General features: G+C 37.1%; 1 protein-coding gene across 2 annotated transcripts in view; it reads right to left on the bottom strand.

Annotated features, from left to right (window-relative positions):
• The window catches only part of SEC62 (SEC62 homolog, preprotein translocation factor), a 29,570-nt gene extending 14,762 nt beyond the window's left edge, over nt 1–14,808 (bottom strand). The window contains 3 exon segments of one of the 2 annotated variants that reach the window (NM_001105305.1): nt 4,170–4,275; nt 5,614–5,722; nt 14,759–14,794. In NM_001105305.1, coding sequence (NP_001098775.1) covers nt 4,170–4,275; nt 5,614–5,722; nt 14,759–14,794 — 251 coding nt within the window. 2 annotated transcript variants of the gene reach the window in all.
• Between the last annotated feature and the right edge of the window lie 4,660 nt (nt 14,809–19,468).

Below are 19,468 nucleotides of genomic sequence, written 5' to 3'. Positions count from 1 at the left end.
CTCTCTACCTTCCTCCCTCCACTGGTGCCTGCTCCACCAAATCATACCACTTTTTAACTAGATGCCTTCTTCTTGCCCAATGACCACTTATTTCTGATCATCATGTCGTGCCTTTTGGAGCACCTGTGTTTTGACTTTCTACCTGACTGGACTTCTGTGTCCACCCCATGAACATCTCCACAAAGCTTACTTCTAGGTCTCCTCATCTGGACTTTTACTTGTTCAGAAGATCTATACAAGATAAAATTGTGCAACTGTTTGAAATGCCCCTAAAGAATCTACCATTAATATTTGCCCCCCTCATACATATATATAAATAAGCAAAATCTGAAATGAGACCCTTAATAATTAATTACTTATGAGTAGAAAGTGAGATTTAAGAGTAGTGGCAGGTATTTGAATATGAAGAGGGCATCTTTAATTTTTACTCTTTAGAATGTCTTACAAAAATTTATAATGAAAATATTCTAATTTATTTTTGTACTTATATGTTTTCCAGATTTTTTTATCAGGATCATTCATTACCACTTAATATGAAAACAAAAACATCTTATTCATTGTGTGTTAACTGAAAACCAGCAGTTCACCTTATAGTTCATAGAATAGCTCTTCAAGTATTAAGAGAACATATGTACACAGATACTTGAATACGTATTCTCAAGTGGTAATGTAGTTATTCCTGAGCCAATAGTACTAGTAATTTCAGGGTTTTTTCTGTATCATTTTTCAACATTTCCTCAGATTTACTTCAGTGGCAAAAAAAATTCTTACTAAAATTTTTTTTTCTTAAATAAACCATAGAACTTTAGGAGAAAAAAAAAATTCTTCCCTTGATGAGCAGATATAAAAGAGCACAGAATCAGCAGGAATAGCTGCTTCTGTCATTCCTCCTGCACAGCTACCCCACTCCCGTGTAAGAAAAGTAAGACTATTACCCAATCGAATTGGTGTCGAAGTTCAATTCAAATGGATGGGGTCAAATACCACCTCTACCACATAACTAGTAGAGGTGGTATTGTGTAAAATTGGGTAAGTTACTTTGTGTGGTATATTTCTAAAATAGGCTATCTATCTCATAGGGTCTTCTAGGACTAAATGAGAAGGATATAGATTATTGAGCATGAGGCCTGGCATGTATGTTCTCAATGTTAGTCAGTACCACTGCTGTAGAAAATTTTGAATTTCATTTAATAGTTATGGAAAACATGCACACAAACACATTTGGTTTTATAAATCATTAAATCATACCATCATTCCATTCAGTAATAAATAGAATCATTTACTTATTCCTTGATAGGTCTCTAGAGATTGTCTCCCTCAATTTACTCTTCAATACCTCAAAGAATGAGATGACATTATTTTAATAAAATTAGTGCCTCCACTTATTTAGCTTTAAACACACTGTTAGTACAAATTATATACACAGACTCTGACATTTTCACGGACCACTCACACTTCCCTATCTCAGTATGTTCTGTGCCCTCTACTAGGATCAAGTGTCCATTCTCCTATTGTTTGCTGGGCAATCACTTATTTATACTTCAAAATTTGACTGAAACATTTTCCTTGTGAAGCCATTCTTGAAGTTTCCTCATTTCTGTCTCTCTTAACAGAACACACTGCATTATAATTAGTCAAGAATCTTCTCTAACACACAATATGTGCTTTGGAGGCAGGAACCAAGTCACAATCATCTCTATTCTGAGGCCTGGCATATAATAGATATTTGATAAATACCTATGGAATAAATGAATAGATTAAAAGTAGCTTGTAAAAAGTCATTAAATTGCTTATTACTTTCCCTCCCCTCTTAATTTCTCCTCCCCCTCAGGTTTAACATTTATTTAATGATGGACATATGTTCAGGACTTTCACCTATCTGACAATGGTGAGGTTTTATTAAATGTGTACATTGTGTAATTACTTTGGAGTTACAATATAGTAAAAATAGTCCTCCAATTGCCTTCAGATTTAGCTGGCAAGAAATAAAAAAAACCAAAAAAACAAAAAAGCAAACTAAACCATAGGTAACAATTCTATTTAAATAGTTAAGGACTAAACTGTATAATATTAACTTTATAAATTCTATAGAACATTAGCCACAGATAACGTGGGCTGAAGGACCTGGGGAATACTAAATGGTAGCGATGGAACTTGAGAGAGGTTTATATTGAGAAGCAGGCAGGACAAAGGAAGAACAATTTGGGGAAAGTGGCAGGTTATCATTCAAGAAAGATCAGAAAAAATACTGAGTGTGAGATAAGAATGACAGTGGGAAGAACATTACTGGATGGGGGTGAGGGGGTGGGAGTTGGAGATACAAAGGTACATGGAGGGTTAGGATAATGCTAGGAAAAAAGGTGGAGGAGTCAGTACTTGAAACAGACCACAAAGAGACATAGGGAATATTAGAAAAGATGGTTTTGTGTACTACCCTACAGTTTCCTGTTTTATTTTGTTTTTCCTCAGACTCCCTCAAGCCCACTTCAGAAAATGAGACCATTATCCCTTTGTGGTTTTGCCTGCAATCAGGCAGGAACCCATGAAGGCTGGTCATCATTAGATCTCCATGGCTGTCATCAAAAGCGGCTCTGAAAAATTTAGGTAGTTATGCGTCTCAATTTCAGTACAAAAAAAGGACATAAACATGAATGGAAATAACATATAGAGCAAAAAGTGAGTGTACTACTGGGACAGTCTCTGCACTCAGGTTTTTTTCTGCTTTTCATATAACAAGGTATCAGGTCTCCTAAAAGGCCAAGTGATGTGGATTAATACTGGCTGTGAGATTTGGGCTCACAGATTTAATATTCAAAATAGTATTGACAAGTGAATCCTTCATCTTAATTTTTGCTTCATTAAATATATCATCATTCTGTTGGAGAAGACAACATAGTGCAGTGCAGCAGTTAGGAATATGGACTATGGAGCCAGATGGTTGGATTTAGAATTCTGGTTCGGTCTCTTAACTAGCTGTGTAACCTTGGGTAAGTTACTTAACTTCTCTGTTTCTGTATTTATAACACCTTTTAATTTTTACCATATAGAAAAAATAAGTCTATTTTGAGGCAGGAAGGAAAACATGAACTTTGGAGTTCTAATACACAAATGGCTGTAAAGGAAAAATATCAACTTCATTGCTGTTAGCTAATCCCTGGCCCAATAATGAAAATGTTCACTGTTTCTGAAAGATCTTTTAGTGACTGTAGTTTCTGGTAGCTAAACTTTAGGAACTGTTTAAAAATTCTTTAACTTTACAGCTTTAGAAATCAGGTTGTGAAATAGTGTCTTTTAAGAGATGTCTTATGTGGCTGATACTTTAAATGCCGTTAAACAATATATTTGTAAATGCTATTTGTATCTCCCTACCAAACGTCTAAAATAATCTAAAATGACAGATTCCCACCAATCATAAAATTTAGTCTTTCTCACACACAAAAATTTGATTTACCAGCATCTTAATAAATATGCTCAAGAAGTAAATAAACCAAAGGAAAAACTGAAAAACAAACAAACAAAAAAACAACCTCAGGATACTTCTTTCCAAGAGAAAAGTAATTTTTGTACACCATTCACCATGTAAAGTTTTTCATAAAGAAGAGATACTTATTATAAAAAACATGGATATGTTAGCAAGCTACCTATGTTATTGAACTATCTATACTGCATCTTGGAATCAAGAAGAGACAGATGGTGCAGCTGCCTTGATATCACAAGGAATACATTAGCAGTCACAAACAAAATAGGGATAGGTACCTGGCTCAGTGTGCAGACAGTTAAAAAATAAAACGGGGACAACAGGTCTATTAGAAATCCTAACAAAGTTTTGGAATAAGATTCCCCAACTCTTTTCTCTAGAAAAAAAAGGGCTTTTTTGTTCACGATAGGCACTGGTATATGATTTTTACTGCTGAACTTTTCCCAGTTCAGTGAGCCTGGCAAATGTACAAATGTAACAGAACATAAATAAAAATTATAAAAATGATAGTCTAATAGCAAATAAATGCATTTCCACAGGTACTGAAGGCCAGGTTACATACTAAAGTTATGCTTGAACTATGTTGTAATAGCACTACACTTAATGATGAAATATGGAAGGAGCTTCAAGACCATGAAGAATATTTTTAAATTACTATTTACATTATCCTTCAGTAAGAAATAAAAACTACCTGTTGCAGTAGTCAACCACAGACTCCCTCGTTGTAAATAAAGCTTCCTCGCCTTTCTTGGCCTTTGCCCACTTTGAATCCAAAAGGCAATCCACTGCTTTTGAAGCTAAAGAAGAAATTCATTACTTTAAATTTAGTATGCAGGGGAATTTGTATCTATCTAAATAATAATTTATAAGGCAATTTCAACATTCTGGCATCAGAAAATAAAACCAGGAGTTCCCATCATGGTGCAGAGGAAACAAATCCGACTAGGAACCATGAAGTTGTGGGTTCAGTCCCTGGCCTCGCTCAGCAGGTCAAGGATCTGGCATTGCCATGAGCTGTGGTGTAGGTCGCAGACGTGGCTCAGATCTGGATCTCGCGTTGCTGTGGCTGTGGTGTAGGCCGGTGGCTGCAGCTCCGATTAGACTCCTAGCCTGGGAACCTCCATATGCTGCAGATGCAGTCCTAAAAAGACAAAATAAGAAAAAAAAAAAAGGAAAATAAAATCAAATTTAACAGAGTCTGGTGCAATCACGATAAAGAGTTCCTCAAAACTTCAATATGTGAAACAGTGATAAGCATCTTTCTAAAGTAATGTTGGGAAATAAACGACATTCAAAAATATTATCTAAAGTAAGATAAATTAACAGGGCAATGTTCTAAACAAAGAAAATTCAAAATAAATGTAAATATCATTCTTATCAAATAATCATAAAACAGGATAAACAAACAAAAAATCTTCCTCTATTACAGTAATAGAAATTCTGTCAAGACTTATCTTAACTCACAGAGGAATAAGCTCTGTGAACAATCTACTACTATCACTAGAAGAAGTTAAATATATGAGATATGAAAAGAACAGCAAGTCTATTTTTCTAAATTTTTAACATAATTATTAATCTTAACACTAAAGAGAAAATAATTTCTTTCCTATATAGAATGGCAATTCTATCTTAACTGATCTGACAGGCAAACACAACATCTATAAGCTGTAGGAGAATATTAAAGATGACATTAGTGTAGAATGAGGTTGTTTGGGTTATGTGAAGTACAAAAGCTCCTAAGCTGGTTCCAATAGACTGGTTTCACACTGAATTCTAAGCCAGAGTTTTACAAAAAGGTCACCTTTAAGAATCTGAATAAAAGTTAGTATTAATACTGAAAATAAGTCCTATTTTAAAAATTTCCAACAAACGTTATCAAAAAACCTTTATTTTTTATTATTGACATTTTCAATCATGAAAAGAAAGAAGAGGATAATCAATTGCCAGCCTCACTAATCATGCTTGGCAAACACTTTTAAAACATTTACATATACCCTACAACATTGTAAGTCAACTATACTCCAACAAAATTTTTTAAAAAATTAAACAAACCAAAAAAAGTCATTTACATATCCCCAAATTAGGCATCTTCATAAGATATGTACAGTAATATAATTTTATTGATGTAACCCTACCAATAAAATAATCCACCCGGTGACCCATCATATTGGTGGACTTTGTTGGACAGTTGAATCGAAGAAACTTGGCTACAGCCTTCTCTTCTTTAGATGGTTCACCAACTTCCTGCAAAGTAAGAATATTAATGTAATCATTTACCTCTGAAATTCACACACTGAAGAATAATTTACAGAACTGTTTTTAAAATCTTTTTTTTTTTTTTTTTTTTTCGGCTGCACCGGCAGCATGTGGAAGTACCAGGACTAGGGATCGAGGGCTATTGCAATGACTACACCAGATCCTTAACCTTAACCACTGCACAATAAGAGAACTCCTGAAAAATCTTTGAAGTGTAGTATATATAGCCTTTTCATTCAAGCTTTTTTGGGACCAGACCTGGTAATGTATACAGAAGACAGAATGGAGATTTTGGAGTTTTTTTTTTTTTTTTTTTTTTTAATGGCCATTCTAGTAGCATATGGAGGTTCCTGGGCCAGGGACTCAATTTGATTGAGCCTCAGCTGCGTCCCATGCAGCAGCTGCGGCAGCAATGCCAGATCCTTTAACCCACTGCATGGGGGCCGAGGACTGAACTCACACACCTCCCCAGTGACTTGGGATGCTGAAGTCAGATTCTTAACCCATTGCACCACAGTGTGTATTTTACACGTTTTTAAAATACAAGTTATGGGGCCAAAATCTGTCAGCCTCTTGGCCTCAGGTATAAGGCATTTATTTTGAGTTGTTTTTCCTGTACGGTAACCACTCTGTACCAGTTCACCTTCACTCTTGCCTGGTCTCTTTTTACAAGCCATAAAGCAATAATTCAAAAGATTATGAGGTTGCCAACAGTGAGTGCTCAAATGTCAAAGTAAGTAGAAACAGGTGCCATGAATAAATGTTAAATAATAGCCAAAGCAATGCTCCTTGGACAATGGACAACAACAGATCATAGGCAGAGTACTCAAATTAACCAAAGATAGCTGTGCTGTTCTAGTATGGTTCCAGATACTAATTACTATCTGCGATGCTTAAGATTTGTCTTCCCTTCCCTCTTTCCTTGTGGTTGCAGATTCTAGATACTGTCTGGGACTCCTTTCTCACCCTGCTTTTCTTCTCTTCTTCCCGAACAGGGGTAAAACAAAAATAAAAACACAATAAATAAATTACAATCTCATTTAAGAACTGATTAATTGCAGTGCATAAAGGGTTTTGGAAAGGCTGCTTTAATCCTTTCTTGTTTTATTTTTTCCATTCCTTTCTCCAAATTTTCTACCAGCTTTATCGTTTATCACTCCCCAACTTGCTTTTATTTTCTTACATTCTGAACTACTTGACAATTCCTTTTGTGTACTTATTCATCCCATTCATATACTGAAGAAAATGAAGGCAGTCTATGTTTGCATATTTCTTAGATATGTACACTTTTAGAAGATGTCTTATTGCTGTAACCTATTGAAATAAAAGTACTGTTTTTAATGACATGTTTAAACACAATACATAGAACACTCAAATAATATTTCTAGCAGTATACAATCTAAATGTGAATGTCTTCAGGAAGGTCTATTTCTTAAGACGAATAACATGTCAAACAATAGTAAAGAATTAACTGCCAAGAATCTAGATTGCTGAGAACAATTAATGCTAAATGCAGTTATGTTTCAGGCAAGACATTCTTATAACACAAAACAGGAAAAACAAAGTATCTAAATGATCTGTCTTTACATCAGTTTTCCCATAAATTTCAAGTAAGTCTAAATTCAATTATGTTTATTGAAAATAAACAATTAACAAACCAAGGTTTCAGTTTTAATTTTATCCTGAAGAAGAGTAAACTTGTGAAATGAAGTGAAATTCTATGCTTTGGTTGTTGGGTCACCTGGCAGTTATTCTTATATTTCCTTCTTTGCAATTCTCAGCTTCTCAACTTCTCTACTTCCAGTGGCCCAATTATACTCTAGTACTACTCCATGTGTGGTTACTATTTGTGACAATAAAAATTAAAAGCCCAAACCATTCAATCCAAATGGAGACTATAATAAAAACAAATTATTTATGTGAAAAAGATCTTTAGTTTTATATATAAAATGACACAGCACAGAAATACAGAATCTTAAAAAATTACAAATTCAAAACTGAATACTAACATCTACAATGTTTAGAATTATTTAATCTGGGGCCTAGTTACAAAATACAGTTCCTGACAAACAAAAAAATAAAAATTTTATATTTCAGTTTTTGAAATCACACTAAAATATATTAAAATATGTTAGTATATGTTAAATGGCAGCATTTAATTATGCTTGTGTAACACACTGCATTTCTAGGAGCCTCATCTATTACTAAATACTATCCTATATATTCATGTTAGAGCCAAAAAAAAAAAATATATATATATATAGTTGGAAATGAGATACTATAGTTGGCTTTATAGAAACCAAATCTATTTTATTATCATACCAATATATGTTCAACTTTTCCCTCAGCTGATACATCTGCTGACAATTTAAAGATTTATCTTATTAACTGATTACTTGTTACTTGGATAGGCTTGATTAAAAACGATTGTGGGGAAGATTTCTCAATAAACATAAATTGTTCAAATACATACTTACAGAGTGTTTACCCCATAATATCTTGGGTGCTACAGTCAATATCAAAAATTTATTAAGGCATACACCTATGCTTTGTTACACTATACGAAACAGTTATTTTCCAAAATTAGTAGAAAAAATATTTTAGGATTACAAAAGAAGTGGGATTATCAATGTGGATGAGAACAGCTATGAAATACCTCTTGGAAGAGGGGCCTGGATTTTAAAAGATGAATAAATTTGAGATAAGCTGAAAGGACAGCATAAAAATACTGTGGCTGAAAATGAGCACAAAATTTGGCATTGTGAGGTTAAGTATGTATCAGTAGAATAGGGCTAAGCAGTATTCAAGGCAGCCTGAGAAATTTTAAATTTATCCTGTAAGTCACAGAAAGACCATCAGTAGTTTTCGAATAGAAGCAGAACATAATGAGAAAAAAAAAAAAGTATATTATTTTGAAGCCTGCATGGAGAATGAATTGGGAAGAAAATGCACAAGGCAGGGAAACTAGGTTAGTATTCAAGTAAGATGTGATGTGATGCAAGACTAGGAATGGAAAGGACTGTGATATGTGCAATATTTCAAATGTAGAACAGATAGGATTCAATGACAAAGGATGAATGAAATGGCTGAGAAAAAGATGTCAGACTGCTAATTTGACTAAAGGAAAGGATAGTTTTTCAATAACAGAAATTGGGGAGGAAGGTGATTCTGGGAGAAAAAAATCACATTGATTTTAGGCATGACAAATCTAAGCTCTTAAACCATTTAGTTTGAATTTTCTTAATGTATTTTTTTCTTTTTATGGCCGCACCTGTAGAATATAGAAGTTCTCCAGCTAACAGTCGAATTGGAGCTGCAGCTGAGGCCTATTCCACAGCCAAGACAACAGGACCTGCACCTGTGACCTACACTGCAGCTTGCAGCAATGCCAGGTCCTTAATCCACTGGGTGAGGCCAAGGATTAAACCTGCATCCTTACAGAGACAATGTCAGGTCCTTGACCAACTGGACCACAAGAGGAACTCCCTCCAACTGTTTATTGAACACAGGCATACAGGTACTTAATCACCTCATTGTTGACAAAAAGGCATCACACATAAAATCTGACATTAGGATACACAAGAAACTGAAAAGTTCATTCTATTATAGGGAACCTGATACTACACAAATCCACAATATTTTAAAACCTTATTTTAACTTTTAACAATTAACTTCAAATTCACCAAACTCCTTTCCACAACTACAAAAACAGATTCAGGTATTCTATATTCATTCCCTCCTCCTTCTTGGTAAAAGTATTACCAAGCAACAATGAACCGATTAGACCGGAAAACATGGACTTGGATATTCTCTCCCAACTAGACACAGTTACTTATTCACTGATACTTTAAGTATCAGCAACTTCTCTTAAATGGTGACTAGAAAAGCAGTGAATTCTATCAAGATATTGGTATAACAACACTGATACTTTCTTGCTCCTTCATCAAGTTCAAATCCTTAAAAAGTTTCTATTATCCTCTGTGAAATTATTATGAAATGTCCACTGTACCACATCTAAGTTATACATATTGTAGACTGCCTTCACAGTATAGGATTTGTGCCATCTGCTGGGGCTTTAAAGCCAGAAAGAAAGATTGCCACAGAGGAATACCAAGAGAACATGAACTTGGAAAACTAGTAATACAGAAGATCCTGGCATGGAGTCTTCATTCTCATTGCAGGCTAAAGAATATAAAACAGTCTTATCCTCTTCCTGTTTATATATTAGACTAGAGTACTTCCCCTCTTTGTTCCCTTTTGATGTGAACAAATCTTCAGAATATTTTCATAACTTTTCAAGAAACTTCTGACAAAAAGTGAAGGTCTTCTGGGAATAGCATCATGCACTAATAAAAAATAAAAAAAAAAATCAGCTCATCTACTGTCAAATGAAGAGAACTCTGTAGCTCAATGAATGAGGAAAATTTTGAGGCTGGACTGCCAACCCAAATACCAAGATGCTGGCTACTGCAACTTACAATCCAAAACTAAAAAAAACTAAAAGTTCAGTTATAACATTCTTTCTAAATTACTTAACAAATACTATTTTGGAGTTCCCGTCGTGGCACAGTGGTTAACGAATCCGACTAGGCACCATGAGGTTGCGGGTTCAATCCCTGGCCTTGCTCAGTGGGTTAAGGATCTGGCATTGCCATGCGCTGTGGTGTAGGTCGAAGATGCGGCTTGGATCCTGCGCTGCTGTGGCTTTGCCATAGGCCAGCAGCTACAGCTCTGATTAGACCCCTAGCCTGGGAACCTCCATATGCCAAGGGAAGCGGCCCTAGAAAAGGCAAAAAGACAAAAAAAAAAAAAAAATACTATTTTTGTTTTAGAATACATCAACACTCAAACACTACAATACAACTGGGGTTACCACCTCTAACTATATATTATTTTAGCTGGTAATTAAGATAACCATTTTGAGAAAAATAAAAGCTCAAGAGTTAGTAAGCCATGGGCTTCAACCCTACAGAATTTTTTTACTTAGAATTCTTTCCCCTTCTTCTTGCCCCTGAAATTACTAGACTTTTAAAAATTGCTATATCCAGGAGTTCCCACTGTGGCACAGTGGAAATGAATCCGACTAGTACACATGAGGACACACAAGGATATGGGTTCGATCCCTGACCTTTCAAAGTGGGTTAAGGATTTGGCATTGCCATGAGCTCTGGTGTAGGTTGCAGATGCAGCTCAGATTCCATGTTTGTTGCTGTGGTATAGGCTGGCAGCTGTAGTTCTTATTCAACCCTTAGCCTGGGAACTTCCATATGCTGTAGGGGCAGCTCTAAAAAGAAAAAGAAAAAAAAAAAAAAGCTATATTCAATAGAAGCGAGCTTAGTTAATCAATAAGCTCCTTGAGTGAATTGAACAAAAGAAAAAGATTAGTTGACCAATTGTTAATTTGTATCTCTATACAAGAAGTGTAAAATATTTGTGAAAATGCAAACAGGTTAATAGATTAAAATCTGAAAGTTGGAGACCTTAGATAAATCACACAGCATGTTATTAATAAAGCTTTATAAGAGTCTCTGTATCTTGACTCTTATATAGGTACTGCTCTTCTAAAATTTCTCCCCTCTCCCCCAACTTGAATAGTAAGCCCCCATTAGGCCTCTGGGGGTAGTTTTCACTTAGGACTGGCTTCCTGGTCTCCATCTCTTTAGAAATTTTTCGGAGTCAGACTGTATAGTCCTAAACTTTCTCCTGTCTTCCCTTTTCTCAAATTAAGCAAATATGCTCATGCTATGTCAGGGATTTATTGACAGGGAGACAAATGGGTGCAACAAAAGTTAACTGAGGTACAAGTATTATAATATCTTTAAGAATGAGTAAGCCATTTAAATGTCTCAAAACTCATCTAGATACTTTACACATAAGCAGAATACTAAATGGCATAATTGTCTCTTTAGCAGGGACAGGTCAAGTTAGGTCTTTGTTATACAATTTAATATGAAGATTTCAAGATTAAAAGATTTCAGAACAATTTATTATTATCAATGATGTGCTGGAAGGAACATTCAATTGGAATTAGAATATTTGGTTCAAGTCTAGATGAGTGACCCTGGGTTAAGCCATATAACCTCAATGAACATCAGTTTACCTGTAAAACTAGGGCAATGGTTAAGATCAGTAAGTTTTATACCTAGTAATACTTTTAGATCTAGGTCCTAAAATTACCTTAAAGGATGAGAAATAATGGTAGTGGGGTACTGAGATGACAGGACTTTGGGCCCACCACTCTGTTTTATCTAAGAACTGCATTTGTGCAAAAGGATTCCAAAAAACCCTACTTGAAAATCCATTTCAACTTTAAAATTTCATGGTACTACGGTTCTAAATTAATCTTTCTAGTAAGCAGCATTTTGCTAACCTATAAGCGCTAATTTTAAGATCTTAAAAACTTATATAATTGCATTTCTTAGAAAAGTAAAAATTACTTATTTCAAAGGTTTTATCAGTTTGAAGTCACTCTGACTTGAGACTCTGAATCATGAAACTTCCCAACATAATGTCAATGAACATGTGGCACATGTCTGGATTTCAGTGACCAGTAAAGTAAGTCCAAGAAGGAAATGTGACAACAGTCCTCTTGTTTCCAACTTTGATGGGATACCAGAATCTAAAATTAGGCTACACTGGAAAATGCATACAAAGTAACAACTTTTTAAAACCTTGAACTTGTTTGTATCAATCATTTCCCCCAACATACTAATTACAAATTCAAGGTCCTTAAATCTATTAAAAATCTTTTCTAAACATGAAACATCAAGTAACAAACAACAGGAAACTGAGTTGATGTTACAAACTTGAATGCCCTGAAGTCTTAAAATAGAATCTTTTCTGTAACTTCAACTCTGAACTTGGTCATTACCTTTGATCTTTCTGTCTAAAGTAATGCCAATATTCTAGAGTTTCTGTTTCTCTGGAGGGGAAAAAACCAAGGAGTTTTATACGTTATTGTACATTTTTATTAACCTGTTAAGACTGCAGAGTAGTATTCCAAATAGCACTTCAAAGATCTCTACACCACTCTACACAGCACAGCTAAGTAGAAAACTTTTGAGAATGGGAAAATATTATTTTCATTTAATAGTATACCAATCTGATTTTTAACAATCAGGTCCTCACATATTTATCTGATCCCCAACTAAACAGTGGTAATTAAAGAGCTATTCTTCATGGAACTCACAACTCAAAGGTTTATTTACTTTATAGATAACTGTTAATCTTTCTGCAGCAAACCAAAATGCTTAACAAAAACCAAAACAAATCATCTTAAAGCGTTTATCCTTGGGGGTAGTGTGGGGGGAAGGAATTATTTGCCAAGTACTCTTTTTTTCCAGAACAACCCAATGACAGTCTTTTTTCAGGTTCTTCTTAGAGATTTGGAAATTGAGGGGAAAAGTTAAGTAACTTGCCCAGTTACACAGCTAATAATTACTGAAACTGGAGTACAAACAGGCAGAGTCTGGCTTAAATTTTTGCTGCTAGTCACCACCACTACTATATAGGTTATCTTTCTGCTTAATACGAGGTCACACTAGAAATAAAGCAGCTCTTCAAAGTGAATTAGGATCACGTTTACAACAATTTTAAGAACAGCTGATACTGTAAAAATGACATTTTTTTAAGGCCACAAAATGCACCATTCATGCAAAGATAAGTCTTGGAAGTACTAATTTCACAACTTCAATACAAATTCTAATAAAAGGTTTATGTATCCATGTCTGACCAATAATACTAAATTTTGAAAGACGAGGAACAGTATAATTAGAAACTTCTTTAATACTCTTAAGCTTTGCTTTTATGACCTGTCTGAAATTGGGGGAATCTGTCTCTTTCTGATCCCCTTCTTTGCTCTTTTTGAAACTCCTTATTTCTGCCCAACTCCAAATTTACTGATCACTGGCATCTTTTTCTTTTTTTCTAGTACTTAAAAGTTTTTAGGAGAATTTTAACTTGCATAGCTCAAATCACCTGTGGTGTAAGCCAGACAAGAGATTAACTTTTAAAAAATGGGTAAATAAAAATTTGACAGAGCGCCATTCTAAACAATAACATAGTAAGGAACAGAGAGACAATGATGAGTGTAACGATTTATGATTAGTGTATTAACAATTTACAATGTGATATCAACTTATGATGACCCATGAAGGTTTCTAGGCACACAAGCTAATAATGAGACAATACAGAGCCTAAGATGTTCCACGTATTTAATCCTGTTGGCAAAGAGCAAGAACAACAGGGGGGAAATTGCAAAGAAGAAATACACAGATGACAGGCATGTGGAATGAGGGAGGGATGCTATGTAGGTTATGAGGATGACACACTGGCATGCGAAAGGTTTCTGGGCGCAACCCGCTCGCTGCAGTACGGAAGTTGTGTTTATTTACACTCTGTCGCCTGAAAGAAAGCTGGAAAGCTTCAACTGGACTCAAGTTAATAACAGTGAGAAGAAAGGAGGGTTCACGCAAACGAACATCTGGATCGCCGCCTGGGCCCCCGGGGCAGCTGACCAAACCCAGATCACTCCTCCCCACATACGGTCCTCGTATTTGCGCACAAAGAACTGGCAGCTTTAGGTCGGTCCTCCGCTTCCTTCTACCCTATTTACTGTGGCCTTAATTTGGGGACAGTCAAGACGAAAGGATGGGGTGGAGAAGGGAGGGGAGGAGCCCGGGGAGGGTCGGTGTCGGCGCTCGGCGGACGTGGACCTCCTAGGGCAGGCCCCTGCCGGCGCCACCACCGGAACCCTGGGCTGGCGGCCGCGCCTTCGCGTCCGATTCCGAGAGCGGCGCCTCGGGTCTTCCTCCGCTGCCCCAGTATCTCCGCCTCAGACACCACCGTCGCCAGCACCGCCCTCCCTCAGGCCCCTCACTTCGACGCAGCCCGTAACCAGCGGGCTCGCGGCGGAACCCCACCCCACCTCGCCCTCGACTTCGCTTGCCCTTCCCGGGAGCTTTCCCTGCTTCTTCCATTTTCAAGCGCCCTAAAGTCTCCTATCCCAGGGCTCGACTTTGCTACCTGAATCCGCTTCTTGTGCCGCCTGCGTTCCGCCATGTTGGCCGCTCCTCCCGGTTCCCTCTGACGTGGAGCGAGGCGGGGGCGCTGGAAACCTCGCGAGAGCGCGCTGCTGAGCCCGTTATATAACCTGGCGGCTGGCGGCGGGGGAGGGAAGCTGGCGAGAGGCGGATACCCAGGCGAGCCCCGGGAGTATTGGCAGCGCCTTGTCTCCCGTTTTTCTTCGGTTACTTTTGTTGCAGGAACTGGAAATCGCTGGGACCAGAAGGAAGTTGAAAAGTAGATCAAAGGACGTAAGGACTGGAAAAAGTCTTCCGTTCTCAAAACTGACTGAGCATCTGACACCTGGGAAGCTACTGAAATACAGATTCCCGGGCCCCACCCCCCTAGGAGTTGGTTCGTTTTGGGTGGAGCCTTTCACAGAGGATTTATAGACGTCTCTAACTGTGGCACTCTCTTGCCAATGAGCCCTGTCCTATCCATTCCCCACGTGTAAATTCTAAGCCCACTTTAAAGATGGGAAAGCTGAGACCACAGAGGTGCAGCGACATGAACTAAGTTATCGAAGGCTCCACAGTTGGTAGACGACGGCACAGCCGAAATCTAAGCCAATTATCTTTCCTTGTGCAATGTTGGGGGTAGTCAGGTTCATCTGAAACAAACTTTCGATTCGCTATTCCGTTTTTGATGTTGCTTCTGAAAACGCACCTTTAGAATCCAAGAGTCAAAGAGAACCCAGGGAAATAGAAGCAACTAATGAATAGGAGAAAGATTCTTAAGAATTGGGAATGAAGAAGATTGCAGGTTACTTTGAATCTGGTGAATTTACTGCTGTAACTATTATTTTAGAGGTACCTAGATCAAAGAGAATGGGCTTAAAATGCTAGTGTTTTTAGATAGAAATTCCCATGATTTTATGGAAATTTTAAAGCATTTTAAATGGTAAAAAATTGGGAAAATACAGAAAAGACAAAAATAAAAACCCCTAACGCTACCGCCCAGAGATCTGTTATTATTTTCTTCCAGTATTTTTTCCTACTGTGTGTGTGTATATTTGTATTTACATGTTTCTCAGTTCCTCCTCAACTGAAAATATACTGCATATGTTATGCAGTAGCCTTTTTTTTTCACTTAATGCTATGTTGAGCATTTATTATATCATTTAAAAGTTCATTTCCCATATTATATATGTAACCTAATAGCAATTAAATATTAAGACAAATAGTATCATATTGATGTCTATTGTTTTATAAAATAAGATGGCTGAAGTTCTTTTCTGGACTAGGCAATTATGCACTCTCAGGGCAGGGTCAGCAAGTCATTTAATTCCTTTCCCCCCTATAATTAATAATTAGGGTATATATAGTCAGAGATGGGGTGAAAAAAAGATGATTCCTATCAGTCAACCCAAAACATAACACTGGGTATGAAATGTCTTTATTTCCTTCAGTCCTTCTCTCCATCCAAAAGGAGGATAGAACTGTTTGGTATTGTTTCATTTAGAGAACATGGATTCTTTTCATAGGAAAGTTTGTTTATAAATGAAAGTATTATTGCACTTAATAGATGCTGAATGCCTACCAGATTCAAAATGCTAGGCTAGGACTATGATGGGGAAGAAAACCATTTGTGGACAATGATGCTACTGCCCCACCTCCTTTTTCTGCAGAATTTTTTTTTTTTTTTTTTTTTTTAACGGTTGCACCTGCGACGGTGTATCAGAAGAGTTTTAAATTACTGTCCCTACATTCTTACTGACATTTACTCCTTACACTACAATGATTTGGTTTCTACGTCAACCATCCATTAATAATTCATGTCAAATTCAATAGCTTCTTTTGTAACATCTCATTATGTATTTGACAATATTGACCATTCATTTAATTTATTCTCCTTTTTTTGGCCTTAAGGATATTGGGTTCTTCCTTCTGATTTCTTTTTGGCTCCTCTCTCTTTACCTAGCTCTTAAATGTTCCTGTCCACCACGTTTTCACACTCATCCCTTTTCTCTATGCATTCTGGAGATTTTTATTCATGCTTACAGCTTAATTCCAAAATACTGCATACATATTTATTTCTAGCTGTCTTCTGGGTATCTCTGCTGGATGTTGAACTAGAAATCACCATTTCACCCTTAAAACCTGCCCCTTTTACAGTATTTTCAAACTATGGTAACTGCATCACTATTCACTTAATCACTCATGCTACAAACCTTGGAGGTATCCCAACCATGCTAGTCCGTCAGCAATCCTTTTGATTCTACCACTGAGATAATTTGGAATTCCTTCCTTCCTCATTATTCTTCCTGGCATTGGTTTCTTTGGTCAAGTCTTTATCATTTCCTACCTGGAATATTGTTGCAAAAGCCTCCCAATCATTCCCCCCAACCCTACCCTCTCTACACTCCAGACCAATCTCCACTCCCTTGTTAACCACTACTCCCCATTACTCCCCAGTTGTGTACAGCAACATTAAGGACAGCTAATATTTGCTAGCTGGCACATTTCTGTGACCCCTTTTATTTGACATTTAGAAGGCACTCTTTTCATCACTTCATTTATATCTTTGACAGTAGTAATTGAGAGTTTCTCCTGGCCACTTCTTACTCTGATTTCCCTTTGAATTTGCTATCTCTTTCCTGTCACTTGACTTTTATTTCTTTCCCAAATGAGGAGAATTGCCCCTCTACCTCTATTTTGCCAAAGCAAAACTTTACCCCTGGACTCTGTCACTTCTCCCTAGGGCTGCCTCTGAAGCTCAGAACTTCTCTTGCTGTTTAGAGAAATTGAGGTCTTCACTCTATTGGATTCCTTTGGGTACATAAATATAAAAAAATCATTACCATGCTCTGCTACACAAAGGGCTCACTGATCCGGATCCTCTCTCTGGAGGTCTGATGAATAAGTGGGGCTTTGAAATTCAGTTTTATGGGGCCTACCCTCCCAGTAAGTGAAGGGAATATTATATAGAAATGTATGCCCATTGATTAGATTTATGCAAACTGGAAACTGATACATTTAGCCTTTTGTAATAAATAACATTTTCTCTGGGTCTATTTTATATATTAAGTATATATGTGTGACTAAATTGAAAAAAAAATTTGTAGGGAAGTATAGCCAATAATGACCAGGCCTTTTTTGAGGCATGGTTTTTGTAAAAGCTTTTATGTTAACATAAATATATGTTGATTAATAATGTCAGTGACTTAATGCTGTTATCACAAAGGAAGAAAAATTTAATAAAAGTATATTTAATATAAAATAAAATACAATAAGTCTATTTTATTTGAAAATTTATTTAATGTTTTTAAATCAGTTGAAGGGGAGTTTCTGTTTTGCTCAGCAGGTTATGATTAGTATCCATGATGGCGTGGGTTCACTCCTGGCCTCACTTAGTGGGTTAAGGATCCAGCGTTGCTGTGAGCTGTGGTGTAGGTCAGAGACACGGCTTGGATCCTATTTTGCTGTGGCTGTGGCTAAGCTGGCAGCTGTAGCTCTGATTCAACCCCCAGCCTGGAACTTCCATATGCCTCAGGTGCAGCCCTAAAAAGCAAAAAAAAAAAAAAAAAAAAAAAGGAGTCGATGCTTTAGACTCCCACTCAAGAAACAACATAAACAAGACAATGAGTATGTATTACTAAAAATAAGCATAGAAGTTTCATTTTGAAAAAGTACAGTATATGAATTTATAGCATGCTAATATTAGACTAAGAACATTTTTAAAAAGGCACTGTGACGTTTTAACTGAAATGGTAATTGTTTTGTCATTTCAAACATTAGTAGTACCATTTTCATTCACCCACAGAGTACTCATCTTTGCTGTGTTGGTTAAGGTTTAGTGCAAAAATGAGTAACTAATCTGTGTTTTCTATTTTTTATTTTTAGGTCTGCATGTGTGGCATATGGAAATTCTCTGGCTAGCGGTCAAAATGTAGCTGTAGCTGCACCTAGACCACAGCCACAGCAACACAGGATCTGAGCCACATCTGTGACATACACCACAGTATCCTTTAACCGACTGAGCAAGCCCAGGGATGGAGCCTGCATCTTCATGGATCCTAGTCGGGCTCATTACCGCTGAGCCGGAACAGGAACTCCTGTTCGGATCTTTTTCTTCCATGTGGCTCTAACTGTGCTCATCCAAGACCCAGATGATGAACTTGAAAAATGTACCAGTAACCCAGAGATAATTATGGCTACTTTGCAGCTGAATGCCCATCTACCAGAAAAATCTTACATGTTGGGAAACATGGACAGTCCTGACTAAAAATGAAGACCCACCAGCCTTTGTCTTCCAGGATCTTGGAAAATTCAAGAGGCAAAGTAAAGAATCTGAGGGAACAAGTTCCAAAGGAACATGGGCTTTGCCATTTTGTAGCTATGCTGGATGTCTTCAGCTTACCCTTCCAGATCCCTCTTCCATCCTCCTCCATTACTTTGTAACCTAAAGGCTACATTAATGGTCTCCCTCTCCCCCTCTGGTCTCTGGTGAGGTTCGGCACTCCTGGTGAGCCCTGGCAGGAGATTGGAGGGTGGGGGGAGAGGTCAAGCTTCTCAGGCTGCTGGCTCACCTCCCTGCTGGGAGGCAGTGGTCTGGTTGTGTCCTTGGTGGAAGGTCACAGCTCTTGCAAGATGGTCCTCTCCACTCAGCTCACTCAGCTGGGGTTCTGGAAACCGTTCCCTCCTGCTTGGCACTTCAGGCTTAGGCTCCAGC

The sequence above is a fragment of the Sus scrofa genome, chromosome 13 (assembly GCF_054392235.1).
Source record: "Sus scrofa isolate SSC_HxYL_T2T_F1_AM1 chromosome 13, Sscrofa_HxYL_maternal_Yorkshire_Landrace_v2.0, whole genome shotgun sequence".
In the NCBI taxonomy this organism is placed as follows: domain Eukaryota; kingdom Metazoa; phylum Chordata; class Mammalia; order Artiodactyla; family Suidae; genus Sus; species Sus scrofa.
The sequence above is the reverse complement of the archived record's forward strand: the minus strand, read 5'-3'. Positions and strand labels throughout refer to the sequence as shown.